The sequence below is a fragment of the Cottoperca gobio genome, chromosome 4 (genome assembly GCF_900634415.1).
Source record: "Cottoperca gobio chromosome 4, fCotGob3.1, whole genome shotgun sequence".
Classification (NCBI taxonomy): Eukaryota; Metazoa; Chordata; class Actinopteri; order Perciformes; family Bovichtidae; genus Cottoperca; species Cottoperca gobio.
The window spans coordinates 4,047,618-4,071,443 of record NC_041358.1 but is presented as its reverse complement, the minus strand read 5'-3'; the positions used below and the strand labels follow the sequence as shown (position 1 = coordinate 4,071,443).

Sequence of the window (23,826 nt, the reverse complement as noted above, 5' to 3'; positions counted from 1 at the left end):
ATCATCCCCCATGTGCTCAGTCATCTCAACACAGAGGTTGGCTGACTACATTAATAAGAGACATCAGCCAAAGAGTTTATCAAATGCTTTATTGTGAACTCATCTCACACACACACACACACACACACACACACACACACACACAACAATCTCATGTAGTCTCCAGAGTGTGCCGACTGCTCCATAGTGTTGCCATGTGTGTCCTTACTGCACTGCAGACTCAAAAAGTGCCATAACGTGTTCCTCTCCCATCAAACAACACAGGGGATCTTGTTCATCAAAGGGACATCATCATCATCATCATCATCATCATCATCAATGACTCAAAGTCAGAATCTTTTCTGTTTCCTGGACATGACGAGCTGCATTCCATTCCACCTCATCTTTCACTGAATACAGGAGTTAGTGTTCGATAGACATTCAGAGAAACCTTACACATCCAGGTCCTTGCACATGAAATGGAGTGGAGTGGAACTGGCCTGCGGATTAGCACGATACAGAATATAGTGCTTACTTTGGTAACACTTTACTGATTCCTCTCCACGTTGTGTCATAAAAAGTGTGTTGTGTTATCTCCCAGTTTAAAGTTCCCTAGGACCGTCATCCATTTCCGTGCAAAATTTGTGATACACAAAACTTGATAGACATAACTCATGTTTGACTCATCATCAGAAAATCTACCATGTGCTGAATCGACTTACTGCGGGGCTTATTTAGAAGGTAAAATCAGTACAAGTTAAAAAATAAACATGTCCCCTCTGTACTGATAATTAACTGCTCTGAAAACAGCGCGCTGACGTCTTCTAACGAGGAAGCGTCAGCTTTTCTTTTTCTCTTAACAGTTCACCTCAACAGGACTTATCACTTGTGTTACCTTATTAAACTAACTCATGTCCCTTTTTCTGAATTTTACAATATATTCTAAACATCAGATATGCAATAGATACAGATTTTCAAGTTCAAAAGGAATTGAAAAAGACCGACATAATACACATTTACATATTTTACAAGTATGCAGATGTCACATTGACCTTGTGGTACACCAGCCCTGGTGAAAGGCATGCGGCATGTGCTAAGGCCAAAAGAGTCAACATTGCCTCAAGCCAGAGCTGGCCGTCACAACCGGCTTTGATACCGGCCGCTCACCAAGCTCATCCAGACAATAGATATATATACACACAGCACTTAATACAATTCTGCCTCTGCATGATGACACTTAGTAGTAACGGCATCAATACATGTTTTTGATGTTCATTTATAAAATGCTTTAAAAATATAAAAACACATTGGAGGAAGTGTGTAATATAGCGTAAAGGTCTGTTTCTCTGTGTTGTACCTACGTTGTGGCCCAGTAGTTTGATACGCTCCACATTATTTCATTCTCTGCTGAGGTCCACACTGATGGTCTGCTCAGACACACAGCTGTGTGCTGCCCTCAGGACGAAAAACTAAAACTATAAAAAAGGGAGGTAAACTAAATAAACTAAATCCATAAGATATGAAATGATGATGCATTTCCTTTCTGAAATTCAGACTTCCAGATCCAGACTCTTCCTCAGTGAGTGCTGACAGCGTCTTGTCGTCACACGGTGGTGGACTTGTGGCTGCCGCTCTGAGGTACGGAGAGCCGCAGTGCGTCCTCGTCCTCTTCCTCCTCGTCGTCCTCGTCACTGTCGGTGTCCCCGAGGTTGGGCCGCAGTCGGATGCGGCCCCCGATCCTCAGCCGGGCGGCCTGGAGGCTGGGGCCCTTCACCCCATCTTCATCTGAAGACTGGTAAGACCCGTTGTCCCCCACATAGTGATTGACGATGTGGATCCCGTCAAAAGTGGGCTGATTGGCCAAGCCCCTCTGTCCTTTTAAGCAGCAAATCTGTGAGAGTAAGCACAATGAGTATTAGGCGCAACACAAAGACGGTTTCATGCTGCATGCACAAACACACATGTAACACAAAGACAGATATGACATGTACAATCTGATTCACACATTACGGTCAAACCTTTGGACATCAAAGAAAAGGAGCTGTCTTTCACAAATCTAACATGCAGGCAGCAATTCCACCAAAAACAATGTCATGAGATACGAGTTGTGTCCCAATAGTATAGACAGCATTGTGTACTAAATTACATTCTTTCTCTGCCTTTTCCTTGGCACACTACCTGGTGGGACAGTGGTGTCCATCAACTGCACACCGCCTACATACAGACATCTGTGGAGAGTCACTTTTCCAGTGTGAATGCTCTCAAACTGTCATTAGAATCAGCATGTAGAGTGTGGATTTGGGACAAAGCTATTGTAGAATGTTTTCATGGGGAGGGCTAACTCCATTTGGGACTGCTAGGAGACAGTCCTGAATGTGTCCTACTGAAAACTCCAGACAAGTGTCTGTTCTCTGCTGCTCATCACAGGTGGAAGTTAACCCAACATATATTTGCCAAACCAACCAGTCAGTCATCATCCTGTGAGTCTTTTCTCTTTTGATGAGGCATAAATCTCACCTTTATGTAGCTTGTTAAAGTAAGTACATCATCTACATCGCCTCTTTCTGTTGCACCAAGGCAGAATGGGCTTACTGCCCTTTGTGGCGGATGGGGGAAAACAGGCATTGCTGTTGAATTGCAGCTGTGGAGGGTGTTTCTTCCCCCTCCCAACCACCTGCAACAAACCATACAAAGATGAGATTTACGCTGTGTGTTTTCTCACAGCATGTTTGGGTTTTATAAGTGAAAAGACTGAAAAGGATCAGGACTAACCGGCTGGTTTGACTAATGTTCGTCAGGTTGTTTTCCCCACCTCCAATTTCAGGCAGCGCACCGTCACTTCTATAAACTTTGTAATGGAAGCATCCAGGACTGCCTCCAACACTGAATTAAACAGATGGGGCTAGGGTGGGGGTGGGGCCTACATGATGGTCAGGTTTAAACCACTGTATGTTACATAACGACACATCTGTGCCAACTCACCTGAGTCGGCCTGCCATGCAGCAGCCAGACATGTAGGAAGAGACGCATTCAGAGGCCAGTTCAGAGCACAATGAACAAATTAGCGATACTAAGCCCACGTTTATCTACACGAGTCTAAATTAGGCTCTATGCCTTCCTGTTGTCACGCAAAAAGGAAATTGTGATCTAATTAACATCTGACTGGCTGTAGTCAACTTTTCCAACAATATGCTGCAGGTTTAAACACAGATTGTGAGGGCGGTGGATGGTGGGACACTCTCTACTCTCAGGTTTGCTCACTGCAGACACTTGTTAGCATGATTCATAGCAGGCTGCTCTTAACTCCAGATGACAACAAGGCAAAACCAGGTGAGAGGGGAAATGACTGACTGCCCTGCCTTGATATAAACTGGAGTCAGAAGAAACTAATGTGACTCCAGTTTAAAAACAATTCACCAACTGCATTGGTCAAGTTGTTTGATTTAGCTTGTTTTGTTGCAGTAACAGCCACAAATGTCAAGATATGATATTCTTCCTGTAAATATCTGCAGCACGACAACCAGGACTCTGTCTGCAGTTTAGAAACTTCTTAGTGAAGATAAGGTTCTCAAACATCACCAGGGCTGTACCCAGTAGTTTGAAGCTTCATTCATAGGACATTCAAATTATAAATCAGAAGAAAAAGCTGTGCAGTTATTGTCTATGGACTTATTACAATTGAGAATTTTGTTTGAGGATATTTGGTTTAGGTTGATAACATCATTAAATATGAATATATTAAAAGTGTTCAACGCTTCATTTGAGAACCTCAGTAGAAGAAAAATACATTCAGTACAGCCCTAATCATTAATAAGTAGAAACTCATTGTTAGACGACACATTTCCAACCCATGACATCAGACCTTCTAGAGTTCATGCATCACAAACATTACGGACTAAAGGAAGAATAAAAGTAGGTTTGAGGGGAGATGACTTCACCTCTCTGATGTCATCACTCATCACATTTTCTTGTTGTTCATCATCAAAGCTTCAGTTATCATTGTTAAGCTCTAAAAGTACATTGTTATCTATCTCGGCTGCAGTCTGTCACTTTATGGTAAAAGCTCCTCTTGTAGAAACATCTGCAGGTGATGTCTGAGGAGGTGTCTGCAGCACGACTGCGATGTCAACTCTGCACAGGAAGTGCCTGGGTGTAGTTAACACTTCTACTAATCTGTTAGCCTCAAAAGAAAAGCCATATCTGAGGGAATGTTGTGAAACCTTCAGAAACACAACATCAAAGAAATGGCAACAACTAAATCTGAATTTCTGCAAGAAAAAAAAAAAAGGTAGTGCAATTAGTAATGGACCCGATTCTTGAGTCACAGCTCTCACCTCGTGTTTGAGCTCTGCTATCTGATCTTTGAGGTCGTGGATGTACTGGCTGGAGTCTGTGTGGTTCAGCTGGCCTTGGACCTTTTCTTCTTCTTTCTGTGAGTCGAAGAGACACGAGTTTCAAAATAAGACACAGTACTCAGTGATTTATGTGGTGGCGTTCCTAAATACTGAGGAAGGTGAAGAACGGTTTCATTTCTGCAAAGCAATTTGGAACAAAATGAAATACGCAGTATACATGAACACACCCAGGGGTTCACTGTGAGCCGACTGTACGTGCAGGACATCTGTTCTTCTAAAAATGATGTTCCCATACAACGAAACTGCATCGCCAATTACATTTTGAGGATACTTGTGTTCTCCTAGATTACATTTGTATTTCACAAATACGTTTTAATCCGCATAGGGAGGAAGTGGGGCAGAGGGATGGCTCAAACAAAGGACTTTCACTCAGGAGGCTGCTGCTCTATTTGAACTCAAACCATCATCTTTTACTAACCAAGTCGTGATGTTGCACTAAAATGTAATTGAGAATGCATTTTTAAATTCTAAAAATGGCCTCAAAAGCACCACTAGCGAACACACATCTAGAAACTTATTTTTGGTTCACAAACGTCGATATTCAACGCATCCGTGGTTTGCAGAAATGTACATTAGCAACATTTTATTCTGGCGACCGGGTTGCAAAGTGACAGATGTCAGGGGACACAGTGTCAGTGTCCTTTGTGCTTGATTTCCTCCTGAGACCCTGGGGAGGAGGCTGCTTGTTAGCTTTAACAGTTAAAACAGCCCATGTGATGTTTACCTTCCTCAGTGAAGCCATCTGCAGGCATTGCAAACAAACACATACTCTTTATTTCAAACCTCAATCACACCCATCAACCTGCCAGTTTGACAGTGAAGTTCAAACCACAGGCTGCCGCACGGGAACACTGAGACAAAAAAAGGGAAGATGTGTGTACACGGCACACAGCAGGGGAGGTAGAGAGGTGAGACCCAAAATACAGATGGGCTTTTTGATTCCTGTGGTAAGGTGGGGTTGAATATGGCGGGTCCCAGTTGGCTTTTCTTCCCCTCACAAGAAGTCTAAACAAGTAAGATTATTACAGGAATCTTTTGTTTTTGAGGTTTGCAACGATAAGGGGCCGGCAGTTAATGAGACTTCCTCATGTTCAGCTGTGTGAATCAACAGGTGTCAGGCTGCGGCCGGGGACGTCAAACGTCTCACTAAAAACATCTTCCTCACGTTCCTGCACCCTCAGAGTCTGTTGAGCTTTAGCTCTAACAGAAGGGGAAATGGACTTTCTGATCCACTGATCACATGTTGAGCAAAATCATGGTGTCGCTTCAGTCTGCACATTCACAGTGCTTTTACACAACCTCCGTTGTTGTGGCAACAACTTATTTTGAATCTGCAAAGATGTCTACAGATGTGTCAACATGTATGATGAACTGATTAACCTAGCTGCCTCTCAATAAATAACACATACGATGTGTACACAATTATTCTTCCAAGTGACATGATGACTTTATTAACTGTACGACAGATGTGTGCCATTAGAGTTGAGCACGGATGTCATAGAAACCTCAGAATAAACCATGCATGTCACCTTTGGTAGAGTCTCTGCTTCAAGATGAGAAACCACTTCCTATCAGCTCGGAGACAGAGGAGCTGTGGCACTTAACAGAGGCCGTGACTGCGATAGTGAAAGCGTCCTACACATAAACCTTTCTAGACATCTTAGTTTCACTGTTTTCCATCATTACTCAGTGGTTATTATCTTCAATAAATCTCTGCAGGATTATCTGTGTTGTTATTGAAGGACGATCACCGTAATGTTCAACGTGACTCTTCATTGACAGCTCTGTCTTCTACACTCAGACAAAGCTAATGTGATCACACGGTGACCCCTCCCATCATATAACAAGCTGTCACCACCAACATGTGCCACACCATCTCCGACCAGGACGGCAAGAAACGGATTTTTTGACTTTTTCTGGTAATTGAAGCAGTTTTCAGCCACAACCTATGAAGCAAGTAACCAAACCACAGACCAAGAAGCCAACAGTGGCACAGTGATTTCCTCTCACACAGAATTACAATCACACCCTGCTCTTGACAGAATTATTTTCACTAGACGTAGGTGTACACATTTTTTATATGCTGGTCATAAATAAAACAGAACAATGGGTGCATATAAAGTGTAATGCTTGTACATTGAGAGCTCATTATGCAGATTCTAAGAAGTCTGAGGGCGGTAGAGGTAAATGTTGGTGCTGGTGTTGTTGTAAATGTTTTTGCTCCATCACTTGGTAAGAAACCTCAGACCACACTGATCGTGTGTTTGCCTGTGAAGGGGAAGAAGAAGAGGGGGAGGTGTTTGTAGGTGTCATACTTCTCAGGAACACAATTTCTAATAATTATTTATTTTAATTTGCTTGTTTCTGTTGCTGTTCCAAACTTAAAATACAACCTATACCTTTTATATATATCTCAGTGTGAAAGGTAGCACACACACACACACACACACACACACACACACACACACACACACACACACACACACACACACACACACACACACACACACACACACACACACACACACACACACACACACACACACACACACACACACACACACACACAAGCCTCAAATGATTGATATTGTATCTGTCATCAATCAGAACTGCAGAGTGCTGGCAGTGTAAGAACAGGTTGTATTAGTCTCCCTGTTGAGTGTAGCTTTACATTTGTTTGGGGATAAATACTTCTTCACTCTTGATGTTGAGACTAGTTCATACGATTACGTTCATTTTATGCCAAACTTCATAAAATGCCAATAATCTGTATTTACATCTCGAGTTTGCACAAAAAGAAAATGGCAATAAATCATTTCCAGCTCTGAAATACATTGAATTGAAAAAAGTTTTTGTATTATGCAAATAATTGTTTTTTGTAGAGTAGCTCCAGACAATCTTTTTTGATGACATTCATATTACAATGTTTGTTATCAAGATTTTAGGTTTGTAAAAAGATCATTTTACTAAAGTTTAGATTTGTTCAAAAAGACCATACAAATCTGTACTAAAGTCTCTCCTGATTTGCTGTTCACCATGCATGTCTAATGTCTGCGCCTGAAAGCACCAGAACACTTTATATATTCATGACTGAATAAGCAACAGTCAAAGTAAAAAAAAGAAGAAATAACTCGGCTAATCTGCGTCATCGGACTGAGTGGGTGGGGTTTGATAAGATTCGATTGACACTGGTGTTTCCTCGGCAACATAAGCAAACAACACATCAACTGCTATCACATGCAGATTGTTAAATTCTGATTGGTAGATGGACATTTGTGAAGTCAAATCTTTTCCTCCCATCAGAGGCCTGCCCAGTTCAAAGCAGTGAGAAGAGCTCAGACTAAATCACAAACAGAAATCTATCGTGCAAAATAACCACTGGAGTCGGAGGTTCAACATCAACTCCTATAATAAAATAGTAAAACCAAAGTACAGACTCTCAGACCCTTAAGAACAAAGTGTCCCCATTAAAACCACAGTGTTTGATCCTACTGCCATTACAGCATAACATCATGCAGTCTATTATATCGGGCTTCAAAGTTGTAGTTTTTATTATTTTCCACCAGATTGAGCCATGTTCTCAGGTTTGCCCGAGGCTATTTTCCTGCTTTCCACTAGAGGCTGTATTATGCGTTTCATGCAATGCATCAAAATCAACATTGTTGGTTAAACATTGACATATACCAGACTGAAAAAAAATCCCCTTAGAATTTAGTATACCAAAAATAATTATATTATTGACAATTGACATTTAAAGGGGCTGATGTTGGGCTCAGCGAGTGAACAATTATATTAATAATAGTATTTTTTATATTAGTAAGGGTACATTTATGTCCCAACAAGTGGGAGTTTATTTAGTTGTTTAAAAAAATAAAAATGACGTACATATCATCAGGCTGTGAAAGAAATAGTAAAAACCTGGCATTTAGTACAGAGAAAATATATCTTTTGTGTTTTTTTCCTATAACAACAGTATATATGTGTAAGCATTATGTAAACAAACCATTTAAAAAAGGATTACAATTACAATTCCGAAAAAGTGAACTCGGTGAGAGTGGAAAATAATATTAATATATAATGTTATGGCAGATTTATGACGCAGATATTTTTGTCATTTTAGGACATCAGAGCAACCTTTGAAAAGTGAGGCACAGGGGTTAAATATGTTCTGTGTGGTTTGATGCAGAGGCAGAAGTGTGATGTTGCAGACAAACACAGCAAGGAGTGTGTTGGGACTTTACCTGAATCTCAAGCTCTGAGATATGCTGCTGGAGTTCAGCCATAGCAGCGATGTTGTCAGCTTCCCGCAGCCTTACTGCCATCACCTCTTCCTTACTCTGCAGGAAAACAAAACAAGCAAAAGAAGATGTTATTTCAACAACAGTTCTACTAAAGCCCCGGGGAGGCGGGATACTGAATAGTCAGTATAAAAACATGTATTGGACAACATCTGAGTATTTTCTATTTATGCATGCTTGAATCATGCAGGGGGGAATTCCTGAGAGATGGGGAGCGTTACTGCGCTATAGAGAGCAGTGTAAGAGAAATCTAGAATCATCTGCAGACCCAGCAGAAAGAATCAGGAAGCAACAAGCCAGACACAACTGATTACATGACAGGACATCTCAAGCATTAAAAGATACATTATAGCTAATTAAAGCAAAACCTTTTTTCTGATCAGTAAAAAAACATCTAAAACATTGTCAGAGCTGCAGCGGTTTGTCGCCGTGCACGGTGGGCTGGGTGTTGCAGATCGGCAGCAGAGTTGTACCTTGCACTCAATCTCAGCCCGTCTCCGCTTGATCTCTTGCAGTTGCACATGCAGGTCTTTATTTTGCCCCGTCAGTGTTTGCACACACTCCTGGAGACAGCGACTCTCCTGCTCCGCTCGTCGCAGATGGTTACTGTGAATCTGATTCTGCGGGGGCACAGGATGTACATTTAAAAAATACTTTTTTACCTTGATAAACAAACAATTCAATACAAAACAAATATTACAAAACAGAGTTACAAAATTGGATGAGAAGTGCCTGCAAACTTAAGTTTGTGAGTGCTGCCCTCTGAAGGATACTGTGGGACAATACAGATGGAGGATTCATTTCTTTTGCACATTGTAGATCCACCATACTTACTAAAGTGTCCGTATTACAGTATGCCTTTCATTTCCTATCATTAATGGCATCAATGACAGAAAAGATAAGAATCTGAAAATTCAGGACAAAACAGTAAACAAAAGTGTTTCCTTGTGCGATGCGAGGGTCTCAGGACAGAGGGTGTCGTATGTACAGTCTGTAAAGCACACTGAGACAAATGTATAATTTGTGATATTGGGCTATATAAATAGATTTGATTTGAAAAGAATAAATCATCTTCATCAGATTATTGTCTGACCTGTGTCTCCAGCTCCAGCATCCTCTGCCGTGTCTCTCGCAGCTCTGCCTGGGCCTCTGCCTCACGTAGTCTCACGCTCATCAGCTCGTCCTGCAGCTCGCTCAATGTATTCTTCCTGGGGCTGTCCTTCCAGCGACCAGCGGTGCGGCCCAAGTGACGCTGAGGAGAGGCATTACAGTGCGTCACATTTCAATCACTTATTAAATTAATAAACTCACATTAAAACTTTTATTTTCCATTTCTCAGACATGAGCATTTTGCACTTTGACAGAGATAATGTATTGACATGTTACCTGCCAGTGCTCTTCCAGGTCTCTGATCTGCTGTCTCTGCTGCTTCAGGCCCGTCAGAGCCTCCGCCTCTCTCAGCTTCACCCCTATCAGCTCCTCCTGAAGACGCGCCACATTGGTGTCATCTGGTAGCGACGTGTTCCTCTGAGGAAGGTGTGTAACAATTACAGGTTTTAAAACTGTAGCAATAGGTGTACAGTACGACAGTGTATTAGGGCCATTGCAGGTAGGGGGGTAATATCTCATGATTTCTAAGATTACCGTACATTTACAAAGAAAGAAACTTGGACATCCTCTGAGATTAAAGTTAGTTTACTCGGGAGAACATTTCAAATTCACTGAGACTCTGAATACTTGAGGTTCTATGAAAATGCATTGCATATCTCTAAATTGATACAATAGAAAATGCTTAATTTAGTTTCTGTATCCTCAACTTAAATATATCAGTAACTGTCAGAAATATATATTTTTTTTTTTCAGCAACCCAAAAATCTAATTCCCCTATTTTCTTTTTAATGTATGAGCTACACATGTAATACATTTCATACTTCCTGTGAATATAATCCAATCAATCTTATTTCCATACATGCATATCGCAGTGTGATGAGGATCCAACCTTGTGAAGTGAAGTGGTTTTTTTTGACAATTATTTCGAGTTCTTTCTCGTAAATATGTGACTTTATTCTCAGAGCTCTTCTGAGTTTCTTCTGTCAAATGTATATCTTTACAATAGCAGCTAATATTAAAAAACATTTCTCATAAATTCACCCTGTTTCTCAGAATATTACCTCCCTTTCTTTGGCTCCGTATATTTATTCATTTCCCTACAATGGTCCCCATATGCCGTCATCGTACAGTGATATAGCCAGGTTATAAAACAATATTGTATTATGGCTAAGATTGAGGCAGTACAATCACGTCTGATGTCTCACCTTTTCCATATCCAGGATCTTGTCTTGCATCTCCTTAAGAGCGCACTGAGACTCGGCCTCCTTCAGCCGGGCCTGCACGAGCTCTCTCTCCAGCTGCAGGACGGACTCCTCAGAGTACCGAGGGGCTCCCTTCTACAACAGGACACGCGTGTGAGCGCAGACGGCAAAGCAGAGCTACAAATGTCGATGCCTGTGTGTCCTCAATGTTGGCATTTAATGAAGAACTAAATATTTAACATCCAGTAATGTAGCGTTATATAAATAAATAAATATTTATATTCATTCTTCAGGACAACAATAGACCTTGATGCCCGTTTACGCTCCTGTACAAAGAATTCAACCTTAATCGCAGCTGACACCAACCATTTTTCCTTTTAGCTTTCACATAAATAATTCATGACAAGCAAGATAGCAAATTATGTTAAACATTGTAATGTTTGCACATTATCATGTGCAATCCACCCATCAATAATGCAGAATGTTAGGTCAATATGCAGCGACAGGATTCTGAACAGGGCACCATGTGTGAAATCTGCCAGCCTGAGACAACTGCTTACAAATTCATGAATGCATTTCTGTGAATGCAGAAGACTGTAAATTGTGGCAGAACTGTGTAGTACTCCGTGTCCCAATTTGAATTCATGCATGCCAAAACAGATCATTACCCAAAGCTGATGTACAAAGTGAGAAAGGCCCTGCTCTGCCACTGCTTGGATCATGTTGCTAGGCAACATGTGTCAACAGGGAGATAACGGTGACACGTGAACTGTAGTGAAACACATTTCTACTGGCCCAGGTGTCAGTTCTAGCACCCCACATACTCTTGAAATGAGCTGTCAGTACTGCCCATCACAAACTGGAAACATCCAGTCTCAGCGTCACAGCTCCTGTCACAGACTGGGCAGGATCTGAGCCAGTGCAACCTGTCAGCTGGGGACTCTGGCCCTCCTTACCGCTTGCGGCTGCTGCTGGAGCTGCCCGATGGTTGTCTTGGCCTGCTCCAGCTGAGCAATGGCCTCCTCGCTCTGCTGTTTGATTGTGGCAAGCTCCCGCTTGACCAGGTAGTTCTCCTCTGCCTCTTGAGCCCGGGTCACTTGTCCCTTGGGACGTAACCAACCGAGGAGGGAGAGGCGTGAGCACGACGAGAAGTGCAACGAGAGGGCGGAATGGGATGGGTAAATCAGAGGAGAAGATGAGGGATTGGGACATGCTTAACTCGAGCAATGTGTGATTTATATTCTAATTGCTTTTCTTTCTTAAGCATGATTTGTGATTATGTCACTTTTTCCTGACATGCCACAATGTGTTACTTCATGCACTAATTCAACAGTGTAATCATAATCTGGTTTAGTTCTTAACTCAGAGAATCATTAGGAGTTCATTAGATTGTGCATTATTACTGTGTCCTGCATTGTACTAATCATAAGCATGCATTGCTAAAGAGAGAAGGAAGAATGAAGGTGCAACTTGAGTATCAGGGGTAAAGAGAAAATGAGGAGTATACCTGGATCAATCTATCTGCCAAGGAAGCACTTTCCTACAAAACAGAAATATCAACAAGAGACAGCAGAGAGAGAGAGACAATCCAGAGGACAGTTTTAAAGAACACAAAAAGAACAATTGATTGTTTAAGAGAAGAAATGCAATGTTCATTTCCCATCCGGAAATATTTGTTTACAGACTGTAGAACCGTGTTTACATTCAGGGTTAGAAAAGGAACATTGCATGCAGGTGTGTTGACAAAGGTGCAAATAAGTTTGTGGTTACAAAGTGAAAAATGAGGCAGTGCTGATAACAGTGAGAGGTTTCAGACAGGAAGGAGCACAGGACAGCTCTAGTAATAGCAGAGAGTGAAGTATGAGCAGAGTTGGAGCTATGTGTTGTTTAACGGGACAAAATCAAAAATACATATTTTCCCTCTAACCTGCGGTGATATTTATCAATCTAGATTGTGTTGTTGGCGGGTGTAGTTTGGTAGAAAGAAAGTAGTTCCTACATGACACGGCTCACAGAAAGGTCTGTGGATTAGCTTGAGTAACCGGGTCTCTGGAAACAGACAGTGCCGTCTAGTTGCATTATATTAGAGAGAAGGCCGATTTCTCCAACACTCTGCACCTCACACCAAAACTATACAGATTGATAAACAGCACTATGTGTGAGGAAAAATATATATTTTTTGGATTTTGGGGTGAACTGTCCCTTTAACAGAAGCGCTGGGCTTTGATGTGGTTAAACTTTTGAACAGTTTCATCTAGTGAAGAGTTAAAAGGTTGTGGGAGTTACGTGACAGAGACGGGTCAGAGAGCAGCAGCCTCAAGCTGGTAACGGACTCATTTAGACCAAAGTGTTCCTCCCTGAAGGCAAACGCGGCGTAGCCCTCATGCATGGTGCCTTTACCTGGCAGCGGTAGCACTCATTCAAAGAGACACAAAATGTTGCAGAATGATACAAATGGTGCAACTTGGCATGCAGTGCTTTGCATCGACTTGAAGGGCATCAAGCAGCCACTCTCACATTCCAAACAGGCTTGTTACAGTCGTCAGTTAGTGTCTGTTATTCGAGCCACGCAGACAGCCACCATGACACCAAGAGAACTTCAAGTCCAAATTTACCTTCTGATCGTAACTTTATCTGCAATCAGAAAATGTACCATGCTGTACAAGTGGACCAGTGATGGTTCATCAGGTAAACGGACTTTTAACTAACATAAGCCCAGTTAATGAAAGACAAGACTCCTTCATTAAGCAAAGACGTGTGAGCGGACACAGCTGGATGAGGTTAATGTAATGCTGATGAGCAGGGAGCGTTGTCTGACTGGTTAGTCGTGACCTGTGACAAACACTGCTGCACTCACTTTCTCTAGTGTGTCTATCCTCTGCTTCAGGAGCCTGTTCTCGGTCCGCAACCTCTGCAAGAAAAGAAAGTACCAACATCACATGAAACTAAATATGAATAGCGGAGCCTTCTTTTGACAATAAACAATCACCACCCACCTTTATCTCCACCTGCTCCTCCATCTCTTTAGTTTTGATTGTAGTGTATTCTTTCTCTAACCTGAAAGAGTTCGGTGAAGACGAGAATATCAGCGATGCTCACGATATGAAGACACAATAATATCGGTCTAGCGTGGGTGCAGGTAAAAATGGCAGCGATACAAACATCAAAATAATTCTCCAAGAAAAATGTTGTAAGATCTGCAAATTAACTTTCCACAACATAATGACAAAACAACTATGACATTTATTGTTTTGTAGATTTAATACAAAAATGACAGCGCCAACAAAGCCAAGTGGGCTATGCTATAATTATATATATATATATATATATATATATATATATAAAATAATACATTTAATTTATATACCACTTTTCTAGATACACAAAGACGCTTAACATCTTGTGAGTCCAAAACAGAAAATTCATCCCAAAATCAAAAAAGGCTGGCGTACAATTCATTAGGGTCATTCAATTTAGTATAAAGTTATGAAATGGTAACGAAAAGGTTTGTGAGTTTAAATGTGAAGTGAACGAGGGAGCCCAGAAGAATAAAGGTCCTTGAGTTGCAGAGATGCGATATTCCAGAGTCAGGTGTAAGAATCAATGCATAGGCAAACGGAGAGGTTGTGAAGGTGTTGAAGAATTGAGTTGTGCTTACTTCTTCATCTTCTTGGTGTTGTATTTAACCTGATAAGCAGCCTGGATGACTTTATCTGGTCCGCTGTCGAGCTGGTGTGGGATAACCCTCTGAAAGTGCTGGAGCAGTGAGGAAACAGACACCGTGTAAGTCAGGGGTCTTCAACGAGGCCCCCCAAACTGGTGTAGCATGGAGCAGGGACCCCCTATATTTTAAACGGTAATCAAACGACAGGGGGTGCTGTCGGAGTTCTGTGAGACGGGGGAGGTAAATGTGCAAAAAAAATAAAAACTCTAAAAGAATATATTTATCAAAAAATATATTTTAGAAAAATATATTTGCTTTATCTACAAACTATTCGCGACCCCCCTGTTGAAGACCTATGTGTAAGTGACACACACACACTTCATCAAACATCAGCATGTAAACAGGTTTGGTAATTCTATCAATTATCTGGGTGTGGCGGAGGTTCCTCCTTGAGGGAGCAGGTATGTGGAGGTCATGGTGATGTACCTGTAACATTCCCTCCATGTCGAGCTGGATGAGTTCAGTCTGGTTCATCTGAAGGATGGCCAGTCCCACACGGAAAACTATCTCCAGACCCTGAAGAGAGATCACCAGGAGTCACTGAGGAGTCATCTTTTGAGGGTAAAAACAATCTTGGGTGTGCTGTGACATCTCTTTTAAAGCGGATTGAGAATTTAAGTTGTATATCAACAGGTTACAAAGGAGTGATGAAACAACTCACAGAACTATTAAATGTGGACTTTAGCTTCCGGTTTTCTCCAACAGGTGGTGCTATCGGATAACCTTTACATGACTGCTAACTTCATTTAATGTACAAATTAAGTCTTTCTCAAAGCAGTAGAAGAAATGTTAACCTTACATCTTGTCTAAGTGGAAACCCTCTTTAGTGCAAGGTTGACCCTTCCTTTCTAGATTTCACATCTGCATTTTAGACCTTTTGTCTGCGTGACCTACAGTAAGTGCAACAGCAGGGTCATGTTCAAACATGGAGCACAAACATAAAAAGACTAAATAAAGAGTCAAAGACTAAGCCCTGAGAGCTTTTCTTCTCGAGACTGAACACAGGAGTAAAATGTCAGCTGAATAGACAGAATGGCAAATATGCAAAGATGATACAATTGTGTTACGGTCCGATACAGATAAGTAGATACATGATGCAATTTGAAGCAGGTGATAGCTTCCTTTCAACTGACCTCACACATGAAGATGTCAAAGATCCGTGTAGCGACGCGGAGAGGGAAGGAGGTGAGGAAGATGGTGAGGAACCAGGAGGAGGCATACATGGAAGTGTGAAAGCTCTGAGCCTGGAAATGCATGTGCAGCTCCGGGAGTTGCTCCTGTGAGGCAGAAATAATATGGATTCACACCATTTACCCTGGTACATGACTACATGTTGTAGTCCCCCCTCGAGATCAAGCCCCCCTTTTACAACTGAGTATGAGGTGTCTACCTGGATCATATACTCAAACTGGTACATGCAGAGACCCAGCTCAGCCATGCTGGGTTTGAAGAGCTCTCGTAATCTGTAGTCTTGCATCAACTTCACAAACACGCAGAAGGCCTCCTCTTCTGGCATCTAGGAAAATAACAGGATGAAATCAAACCTCATAATCCGCCTGTTATTCACTAAAAAACACATCAAACTATTTGCTGGAAGCAATCAGTGTGTTTGTGTTTGTGTGCGGTGAAGATTGGATTATTACCTGCATGAGTAGCAGTCCTACAATGAATGCACTCCCTTGACAATAGCCAACCTCACGGTCAACCAGAGAATATGCCTGAGGTAACAGATTATCTTTGGATGAGTCTCAATGAGGGTTGCACACACTTCATTATGTATTTACACTACTCACAGTTTTTAGCCTACTGTTAAAGCCAAATACATCTTTTTGTTATCTGTTCACATGATTACTAGTTTACAATCAGGTTCCTCAAACACAAATGGAGACCTACCTTCATGACATTGAAAAGAACTTCCTGGCCCAAGCTGTCTTTCTCCTTGAAGAAGTCGTGTTCGGGATAAGTGCGGGCGATGTCTCTGCGAATGAGCTTCTCGCAAGGTGACGTCATCTTCAGGAGCTCGGAGTATTGATCCTTGATGGGCATATTCTGGGCGTTGCACAACAACTGCCACACTATTGCCCGAAAGTGGTGAGGAATCCCTTTTCTGACAAGATCCTGTAGACAAAGAAAAGCTTTGAGATTGACAATAATCTAGCTGTATTTTAAAGACACTTAAGAAATGTAAATGGGCATTTTGGGACCGTCTTTGTTCATTTTTGAACGTGGACAACAGTGTAACACAGTAAGAAAACACACAGGCTCGCTGTGGAGAAAAAGAACAGAGCATTTCTTATAAAACAGGATACAGCCATGGACATGCTTTGCACTCAAGTATTTATTTTCCCATTTCAGCAGTGTGCATCTCGCAATAATACGATTTCCACTGACATAAATAACCTTGTCAGTAAGGCACTTTGTAGAGTGATTTGTTTCCATAAATTACTGCTGATAAAATTTGATTAAGCAATTTCCTCTTCTGACAGGGAACTCTGGTCTTTCCTGCTGTGTGCGTGTGTGCGTGTGTGCGTGTGTGTTTGCGTGCGTACATCTGGTCAGTCCAGGGTGCATCTGGAGCAGAGGTCCACCCACACAGGCTTTCAGCAGGGGATCCCTCTCCCCTCTCAGAGGTCAGACAAGACAAACCCAGCTTTGTACTGAAACAATGCACCGTCTCATATCTTCACTGTGTCCGAACGAAAGCTGTTTCTGAGCCACACCACTCGTCAACCACCCTTTTGTAGTCCCATCGATGCTCGGTGACAGGCTCCAACCAGGGCTGGGCATTTCAAGCAAAAATACTCTTAAACTGGAATCAATTTGATCATTCTTTAAAGAACGGCGCATGGTAACGTTACTACCAGGCCGCTCCTGTGACGGTAAAAACAAGAAAATATACTTTTTAAGACAAGATCATACTTGTGCACAAACTTGGACATCTAAAACTTAATGATTTTTTTCCATACCTAGCTCCAACATAGATATCATGAAAATCATCAGAAATGTTACGTGCTTTTCAGAACTTATTATTATTATTATTATTATTATTATTATTATTATTATTATTATTATTATTATTATGTGTAGATGTGCAAAACATATTTCAACATCACATTTACCTGAACCTTATGTCATTTCTTTTTTTACATTTAAAAACTTCGAGGTTTTTGAATGAAGCTTTGAATGTTTGTTGTCACGTCTTGCAACGTCATCACTTTAAACAAAATGGGAAAAATAGATTTGTAGTTCTAACAAAGTGATTTATAGTGCTGTTAGATTTCTGCAAGACCACCCCGTTAATACAGGTGCGCAAACTGTTTTTGACCACAGGGAAAATCTTATTTTTTAAAGGCTGAACACTAACAAATATGGATTGAAGGAGAATATTTGTTTAGATTTAAAAAAAAGTATTATGAATTTTGGAAATGATAACGTCCATCTTTTTTTAAATATAAATTTTGAGTTTTGGAATTAACAACGCTCTGGAGTTATTGGGAATGTTTGGATCACATAAGTCTGGGTTTAAATGGAATAAAAAGACATGCTTTGAAACTTTAAACCAGATATCCACTAAACAACATATATATCTCTTCAGCAGTAGTTGGGGTTGATGAAATATAAAGTATTCAAAAACATGAACCCATCAGGGGTTTTGCTGACAAGGACAGAAAAGTCAAGGTTCCTCCCTTTGCTCAACAGACACTGGGTTTTCTCTGTGTGCCAAGGGGAAGAAAACATCCATTTTGTGGAGGCCTCAGCAGTTATGATTAACATCCCAAGCCAGTTGCAACCATCTGGTCATTACTACTTCTGTTAAATTACATAATCACACCCAAGCAAGTTCACGGGTCTGACGCAATACTTCCCCATTTACACACACAGTGGCAAGAAAAACAGAAACCCTGCCCATGCAACAGGTTCTCCATGTCCACACTTGTTTTTGCAAGTAAACGGAAAACAGACAGTGTGACCGACTGCGAGAAGGCATAATCATTGGGTGATGCCGTTTTGTGTGTCACTATGACTGTGGAGCTGCTGGCCTGTAATTTCAAATCTTAACTATGAATGTCTCCATTAGATTGCAAGAATCATCCAGGAATGGTGTGACATGACCTTAATAACCTGCTCACCACAATCAATCACACCCTCACACCAAGCAGTTGTACATACGGAGTCACCGCCATGACTTTTGCCTGTTATCACAATGTTGTCCAACAAAGTACTTAACAGGGTTTTCTATTTTTCCACCGTACAGGTCCATCGACAGTGACTGGGCATTGGGTTATCACAAGTCCTCAGAGAGTAACCGTAGAAACAAGCAACCTAAAATTAGCTTCAAATGTCAAGAACTAAAATAACACTACAGTGTCACCTAGAACAAAGATAGCCTTAGAAATTATTTCTGGACCAAGTAAACATTCAAACAGATATGGCCATTGTAGCATTCAGCCCAGAGCTCGATACAAATGCCTGTGAAAAAAATGTGTGACGAGAGTGAGCGTGGAGACTACATTTGAACTTTCTTATAAAGTTTAAAGCCATTTCCATTCAAACAGCATCGTAGAAGCTCCCGTCTCGTTCTCTGGGACCTGGAATACGTTTATTCTTGTCAAATACACAATTATTATTAGACAAAAACTAACCTCTGAAATACATTTATACAATGACAGCACCATGATGGACTTAACCTTGCTTCAGCATATGTGTCAAACAGGTCCCGGTAAGCTCTTAATGCAGTGATGTTTCAGTAAGCTTTTAAGCAGGGCTGCACGAGACTCTGCTGTCACTTCACAAGCAGTCCCGTGCTCTGGTCTCACCTTAAGCTGCTTCTCCTTCTTCTTGCGCACATCCTCCCACTCATTGACAATTCGTCCCCACAGGATCCACGAGTCCTCCTCCAGGTGGGAGAGGTTGGAGGAGGCAGAGGAGCTGGACACCAGGGAGGAGCAACTGTTTCGCCTGGAGCCATTCATGGAGCGCAGCGACTTGGTGTCTGTCTCCAGCAGCCTGTAGTGAAGGCAAGAGGTACGACGTACTGAGAACACTGTGTGCAGACACAACAACATTTCTCTATTCATTAAGTCCACTACCAAGTGTTTCTTTCAATCATTTATCAAAATCCATGTCTCTTCTTAACTATGTGTTCTTGAATAGAGTCCGTTAAGTACTGACAAAAAAAGAAAATGTAGAAAAATATAATTATATTGATCTGAATGTATTTTCTAGCTTTTGCTTGAGTAACACATGTAGGCTCCTAATACAAAGTGTACATTATCTTAGACCAACTCAAAGAGAGTCACTAAGTTAATATGTTGCCAACCAATGCCGGAACAGGCAGACTACACATTTTGAAGACCAGTATGGCAAACTGACAACTTTATGAAACAAGCCTGTTCACCTTGATGCAAAGCCATCGCAACAAAGAGTCCGAGTAGTGGCTTCCTGGTGGCCTCAGGGTAAATATGTAGACCACTTTGCAGCGATGTATTACAGCTTTGTGACTGATAATCAGCAGTCAATTAGGAATCCATACCCCTCTCCAGATAAGTCAAGTCTAAAACTTCACATCTGATTAAAGAATTGCTCAGACACAGAATAAACGATACCATAAATGGTAAAACTATGAAACAGCTGGCCTTATTATCTAGTGTTTGTTCATCAACAGTCACAATGCACTTATATAAGTTACATTAAAAGCTGAACATTGAATGAAGGGAGTGTTGGCACTCATTTAAAGTCTACTGGCAACAGCTTTGAGTGTCTGAAAGAAACTGTTGTAAAAGCAACCATGAATATTGGAGGTCTGTAAAACACTCATTGTATTCATGGTCAACATTTGAACAGCATTGTGGGAGTTTAAAAGCTGAAGCAATGTGTTTCTCAGCAGGTTGTAATGTATCGCTCTTATCAGTTTGTCACTGGAATTACTGTGAGTGACCCAATCAAAGATCGGCGTGCAGAGAAAAGAAGCTGCGACTCCCAACCTGTGCGGCACCGAGAAGCCCGTGACAGACACACAAAGGCTCAGACACCTGATCTCGGAAAAAGGCCCGGGCCTCTCCGCTGGAGCACCGTGATGTCACTGAGGGTGCTCCCAGAATGTCTACGGTTACAGCCAAATTTGGGTCGTGTGGAGGAGGGAGTAAAATGGAGGGCCAGAAAGACCAGCCTGCTAAAGAGCTTCTTCACTTGTATTCAAAAGTGAATAAAAAAGAACATCTTATAGCTAGAACTTGGCAGTAATGTTCAGATTATTGAGCATTTCAGTTAGTCGGTCACAAACACACACTGCAGTAACAGGCTGCTACACATGAACCTGAACATACTTAAACCTCTGCTAATAATTCACCAGTAGTCAAACACAAGTCTGAAGCTCTACAAATACAAAAATACGAGAAGCAAATATATAGAGAATTATTTATATTAGCGATATTTGCAGTGATTAAAAGGAAAGTTTGAATACAATTTTGAGCTGGGACGAAAAGGCAAACAATTACTCTTTCAAATGTGTGACTTCTACAATCTTCCAATTTGCATTTCATTACAGCAGCAGAACACGCCTACAACAACACTACAATTCTTACCAAGATAAATTCATGATGTACTCCTCATGTGTCTGGTTTCTAAGAATGCTGGAGCAGTAATGGCATGTCTGATATTAGCAGCAGTCAGCATCTGTGTGACGCTATTGAACGAATGCTCGTTCCTTTTATCTGATCTGTAGGGTACAAAGGCCTCACCAAACACACAAACACTTGGTAAGCAAGTCCAGGAGGCATCACAATATGTTGCTAACTTGCTACATGGTAGTTTATAAAGAAGAGACTGCATTATCAGTCAGAGGTGAGGCAGAAATGTGTCCTGTGAAAGGGCCCCGCTGTGTGTTGGGGTGGAGGTAGCGGTCAAAGGGCAGATGAACTATGAGCCCTCGACACTGACTTCTGTTCACCAGATGGGAGTCTGCTCAGTGAAAGAAATTGGGGAGAAAAGGAAACATTTCCCTGGTTAGTTTGGATCATTTGGCATTCTGGAGCAGTAGCGGTTGTGGGCGTACCGATGAGTCACCGACGTTCAACAGAGCTTTGCCTCTTCTTCCCAGGAGTTAACTGTGACACAATCCCGAACTATGAACTTGGTTTCCATGCTGACACAGAGTGCACTAGCCATGGGGGAGAGTCACAACTGAGGAAGAATTCACAAAGTTGGCAATAAAGGGCTGTTGCCTCAACCTCTAACAGTACTTTAAAACAATGAGCACCTCAGGGACAGCACACAGAATACATGTTCATTTACAAAGGTTTGTACTGCTCAATGTGTGGCTATTGTTACCAATTATGACCAATAATCAGATATACCCTTCTACAGTGAGATATACATAGTGCAGGGACATCACGGCATCTGCAAAAACGAAGAGCTCTACAGCTAAACATGCTATGATGAAGGTTTCTGGAGATATTACCAATTTCATGCAAATAACTGCAACATGTTCCGTCTCCTATTCTACGAGGCAGGTTTACTGACTCAGTTATCTGGTCAACTTGCAGGAAGACAACCAGGAGACACCTCAAACTTGGACCTGTTCTTGGTTTTACTTAGCACACTTCAGACAACACAGTAAACCATCTTCTTGGAACAGGGGCCTGGAATAAAACTAAAGCAGTTTATAAACTCTGTCATAGGTGGCCAAGACACATATTGCGTGAATACACAAACTTGCAAGCACATCTGGGCTGACATCACGCAGAGTTAAACGCTGAGGAAGAAAGAAGGAAGCAGCCAAAAACTCTTAACGTGCCAATTTTAGGATTTTATAGGATATCCCTCCAAATATCAATCCACCACTCTGCATAGTCCAGTATGTCAAAAGAAAATCAGACGTACAATCACAATGCATAACAAATTGGAACCTTAATCAATAGGAGGTTCCGGCCAATTCTGCCCACGATGTGATGAGATTATTTTCTCTTTTTCAATGCCTCTCCTTTGCGGCAGGAAGTACAGTCTACCACCCACTGTTAAGCCAATGAGACAGTCACAAAAGAGGCTTTAGTCAAATGAGCACACACACACACACACACACACACACACACACACACACACACACACACACACACACACACACACACACACACACACACACACACACACACACACACACACACACACACACATTTCAAAACGGACTCAAGACTTTGCCTTTATGTGGAGCACACAACGACAAAAAGCAGACAAACCCTCAAAGAACAAAAACTCAAAATCTCAACCAAAATCCTCCAGAACCTGTCAAACTGGAGACCCTCTTCTAACAATATTTGAATAATAATAATAATTAGTTTTACTTGTATAGCACTTTTTCTAGAAACTATTCTTTATATTCTCCAGTTAGCTACTTAGCACAACTTGTTGGACGTCACTCTCCTGTGTGTGTGTGTGTGTGTGTGTGTGTGTGTGTGTGTGTGTGTGTGTGTGTGTGTGTGTGTGTGTGTGTGTGTGTGTGTGTGTGTGTGTGCAGAATGATCCTAGGGCAGTCGGAGTGGTGCAGAATCAGATGTGTAAAGAAAACAAGACAAAACAATGATAACATAGACAAAGCTTCAAATGCTGACTAAAAGATTTGAATAAAAATGTAATAAAACATTTTTTTAAATACTTGATGTTTATCCTATATAAATTTATACGAGTGTTATAAAAGACATTTATATTGTTTTATTCTGTTCTGGTAGTATATAGTTATTAGAATAATAATCAAATCAATGTATGTCAGTCCAGCAGTAATTGCACTTCCTGAGGAAGTTTAACTTTAACAAACACCCAACAACAGTATCATATTTCTGAACATGCTAATCTGTCTACTGGGGCTCAGAACGAGCTGCAAGGCATTAATGAGTGTCCTGTTATATCACAGGCCAAACCTGTCTCACATAGTTAAGCAGGATGGTCAATATCTACTATATCCTCCTGGTGTACAGCCTGAGCTTCTTCCCTCATGGGCCAGGTCAAAGCGGGTCAAATTGTTATGTCCTGTGCCATCAGCGTGCTAAATTCTCCCTCACTAGCATAGTAAACAGGTTTAAGTCATGCACTAATCAAACAGGGTC

General features: G+C 41.4%; 1 protein-coding gene across 3 annotated transcripts in view; it reads right to left on the bottom strand.

The window, feature by feature from the left end:
• Nucleotides 1–74: 74 nt before the first annotated feature.
• evi5b (ecotropic viral integration site 5b) overlaps nucleotides 75–23,826 on the bottom strand; it is a 33,245-nt gene continuing 9,493 nt past the window's right edge. For 2 of the 3 annotated variants that reach the window (XM_029429038.1, XM_029429037.1), the window contains 18 exons: nucleotides 19,546–19,735; nucleotides 16,622–16,846; nucleotides 16,372–16,446; nucleotides 16,119–16,244; nucleotides 15,862–16,005; nucleotides 15,155–15,244; nucleotides 14,663–14,760; nucleotides 14,001–14,061; nucleotides 13,862–13,915; nucleotides 12,512–12,544; nucleotides 11,961–12,107; nucleotides 11,008–11,139; nucleotides 10,079–10,219; nucleotides 9,786–9,944; nucleotides 9,166–9,312; nucleotides 8,636–8,731; nucleotides 4,314–4,409; nucleotides 1,583–1,870 (listed from right to left, as the gene is read on the bottom strand). In XM_029429038.1, the coding sequence (XP_029284898.1) occupies nucleotides 1,583–1,870; nucleotides 4,314–4,409; nucleotides 8,636–8,731; nucleotides 9,166–9,312; nucleotides 9,786–9,944; nucleotides 10,079–10,219; nucleotides 11,008–11,139; nucleotides 11,961–12,107; nucleotides 12,512–12,544; nucleotides 13,862–13,915; nucleotides 14,001–14,061; nucleotides 14,663–14,760; nucleotides 15,155–15,244; nucleotides 15,862–16,005; nucleotides 16,119–16,244; nucleotides 16,372–16,446; nucleotides 16,622–16,846; nucleotides 19,546–19,735 (2,302 nt within the window). Of the gene's footprint in view, nucleotides 1,871–4,313; nucleotides 4,410–8,635; nucleotides 8,732–9,165; nucleotides 9,313–9,785; nucleotides 9,945–10,078; nucleotides 10,220–11,007; nucleotides 11,140–11,960; nucleotides 12,108–12,511; nucleotides 12,545–13,861; nucleotides 13,916–14,000; nucleotides 14,062–14,662; nucleotides 14,761–15,154; nucleotides 15,245–15,861; nucleotides 16,006–16,118; nucleotides 16,245–16,371; nucleotides 16,447–16,621; nucleotides 16,847–19,545; nucleotides 19,736–23,826 lie in introns of all 3 variants that reach the window. The other variant, XM_029429036.1, reaches the window with a different exon arrangement.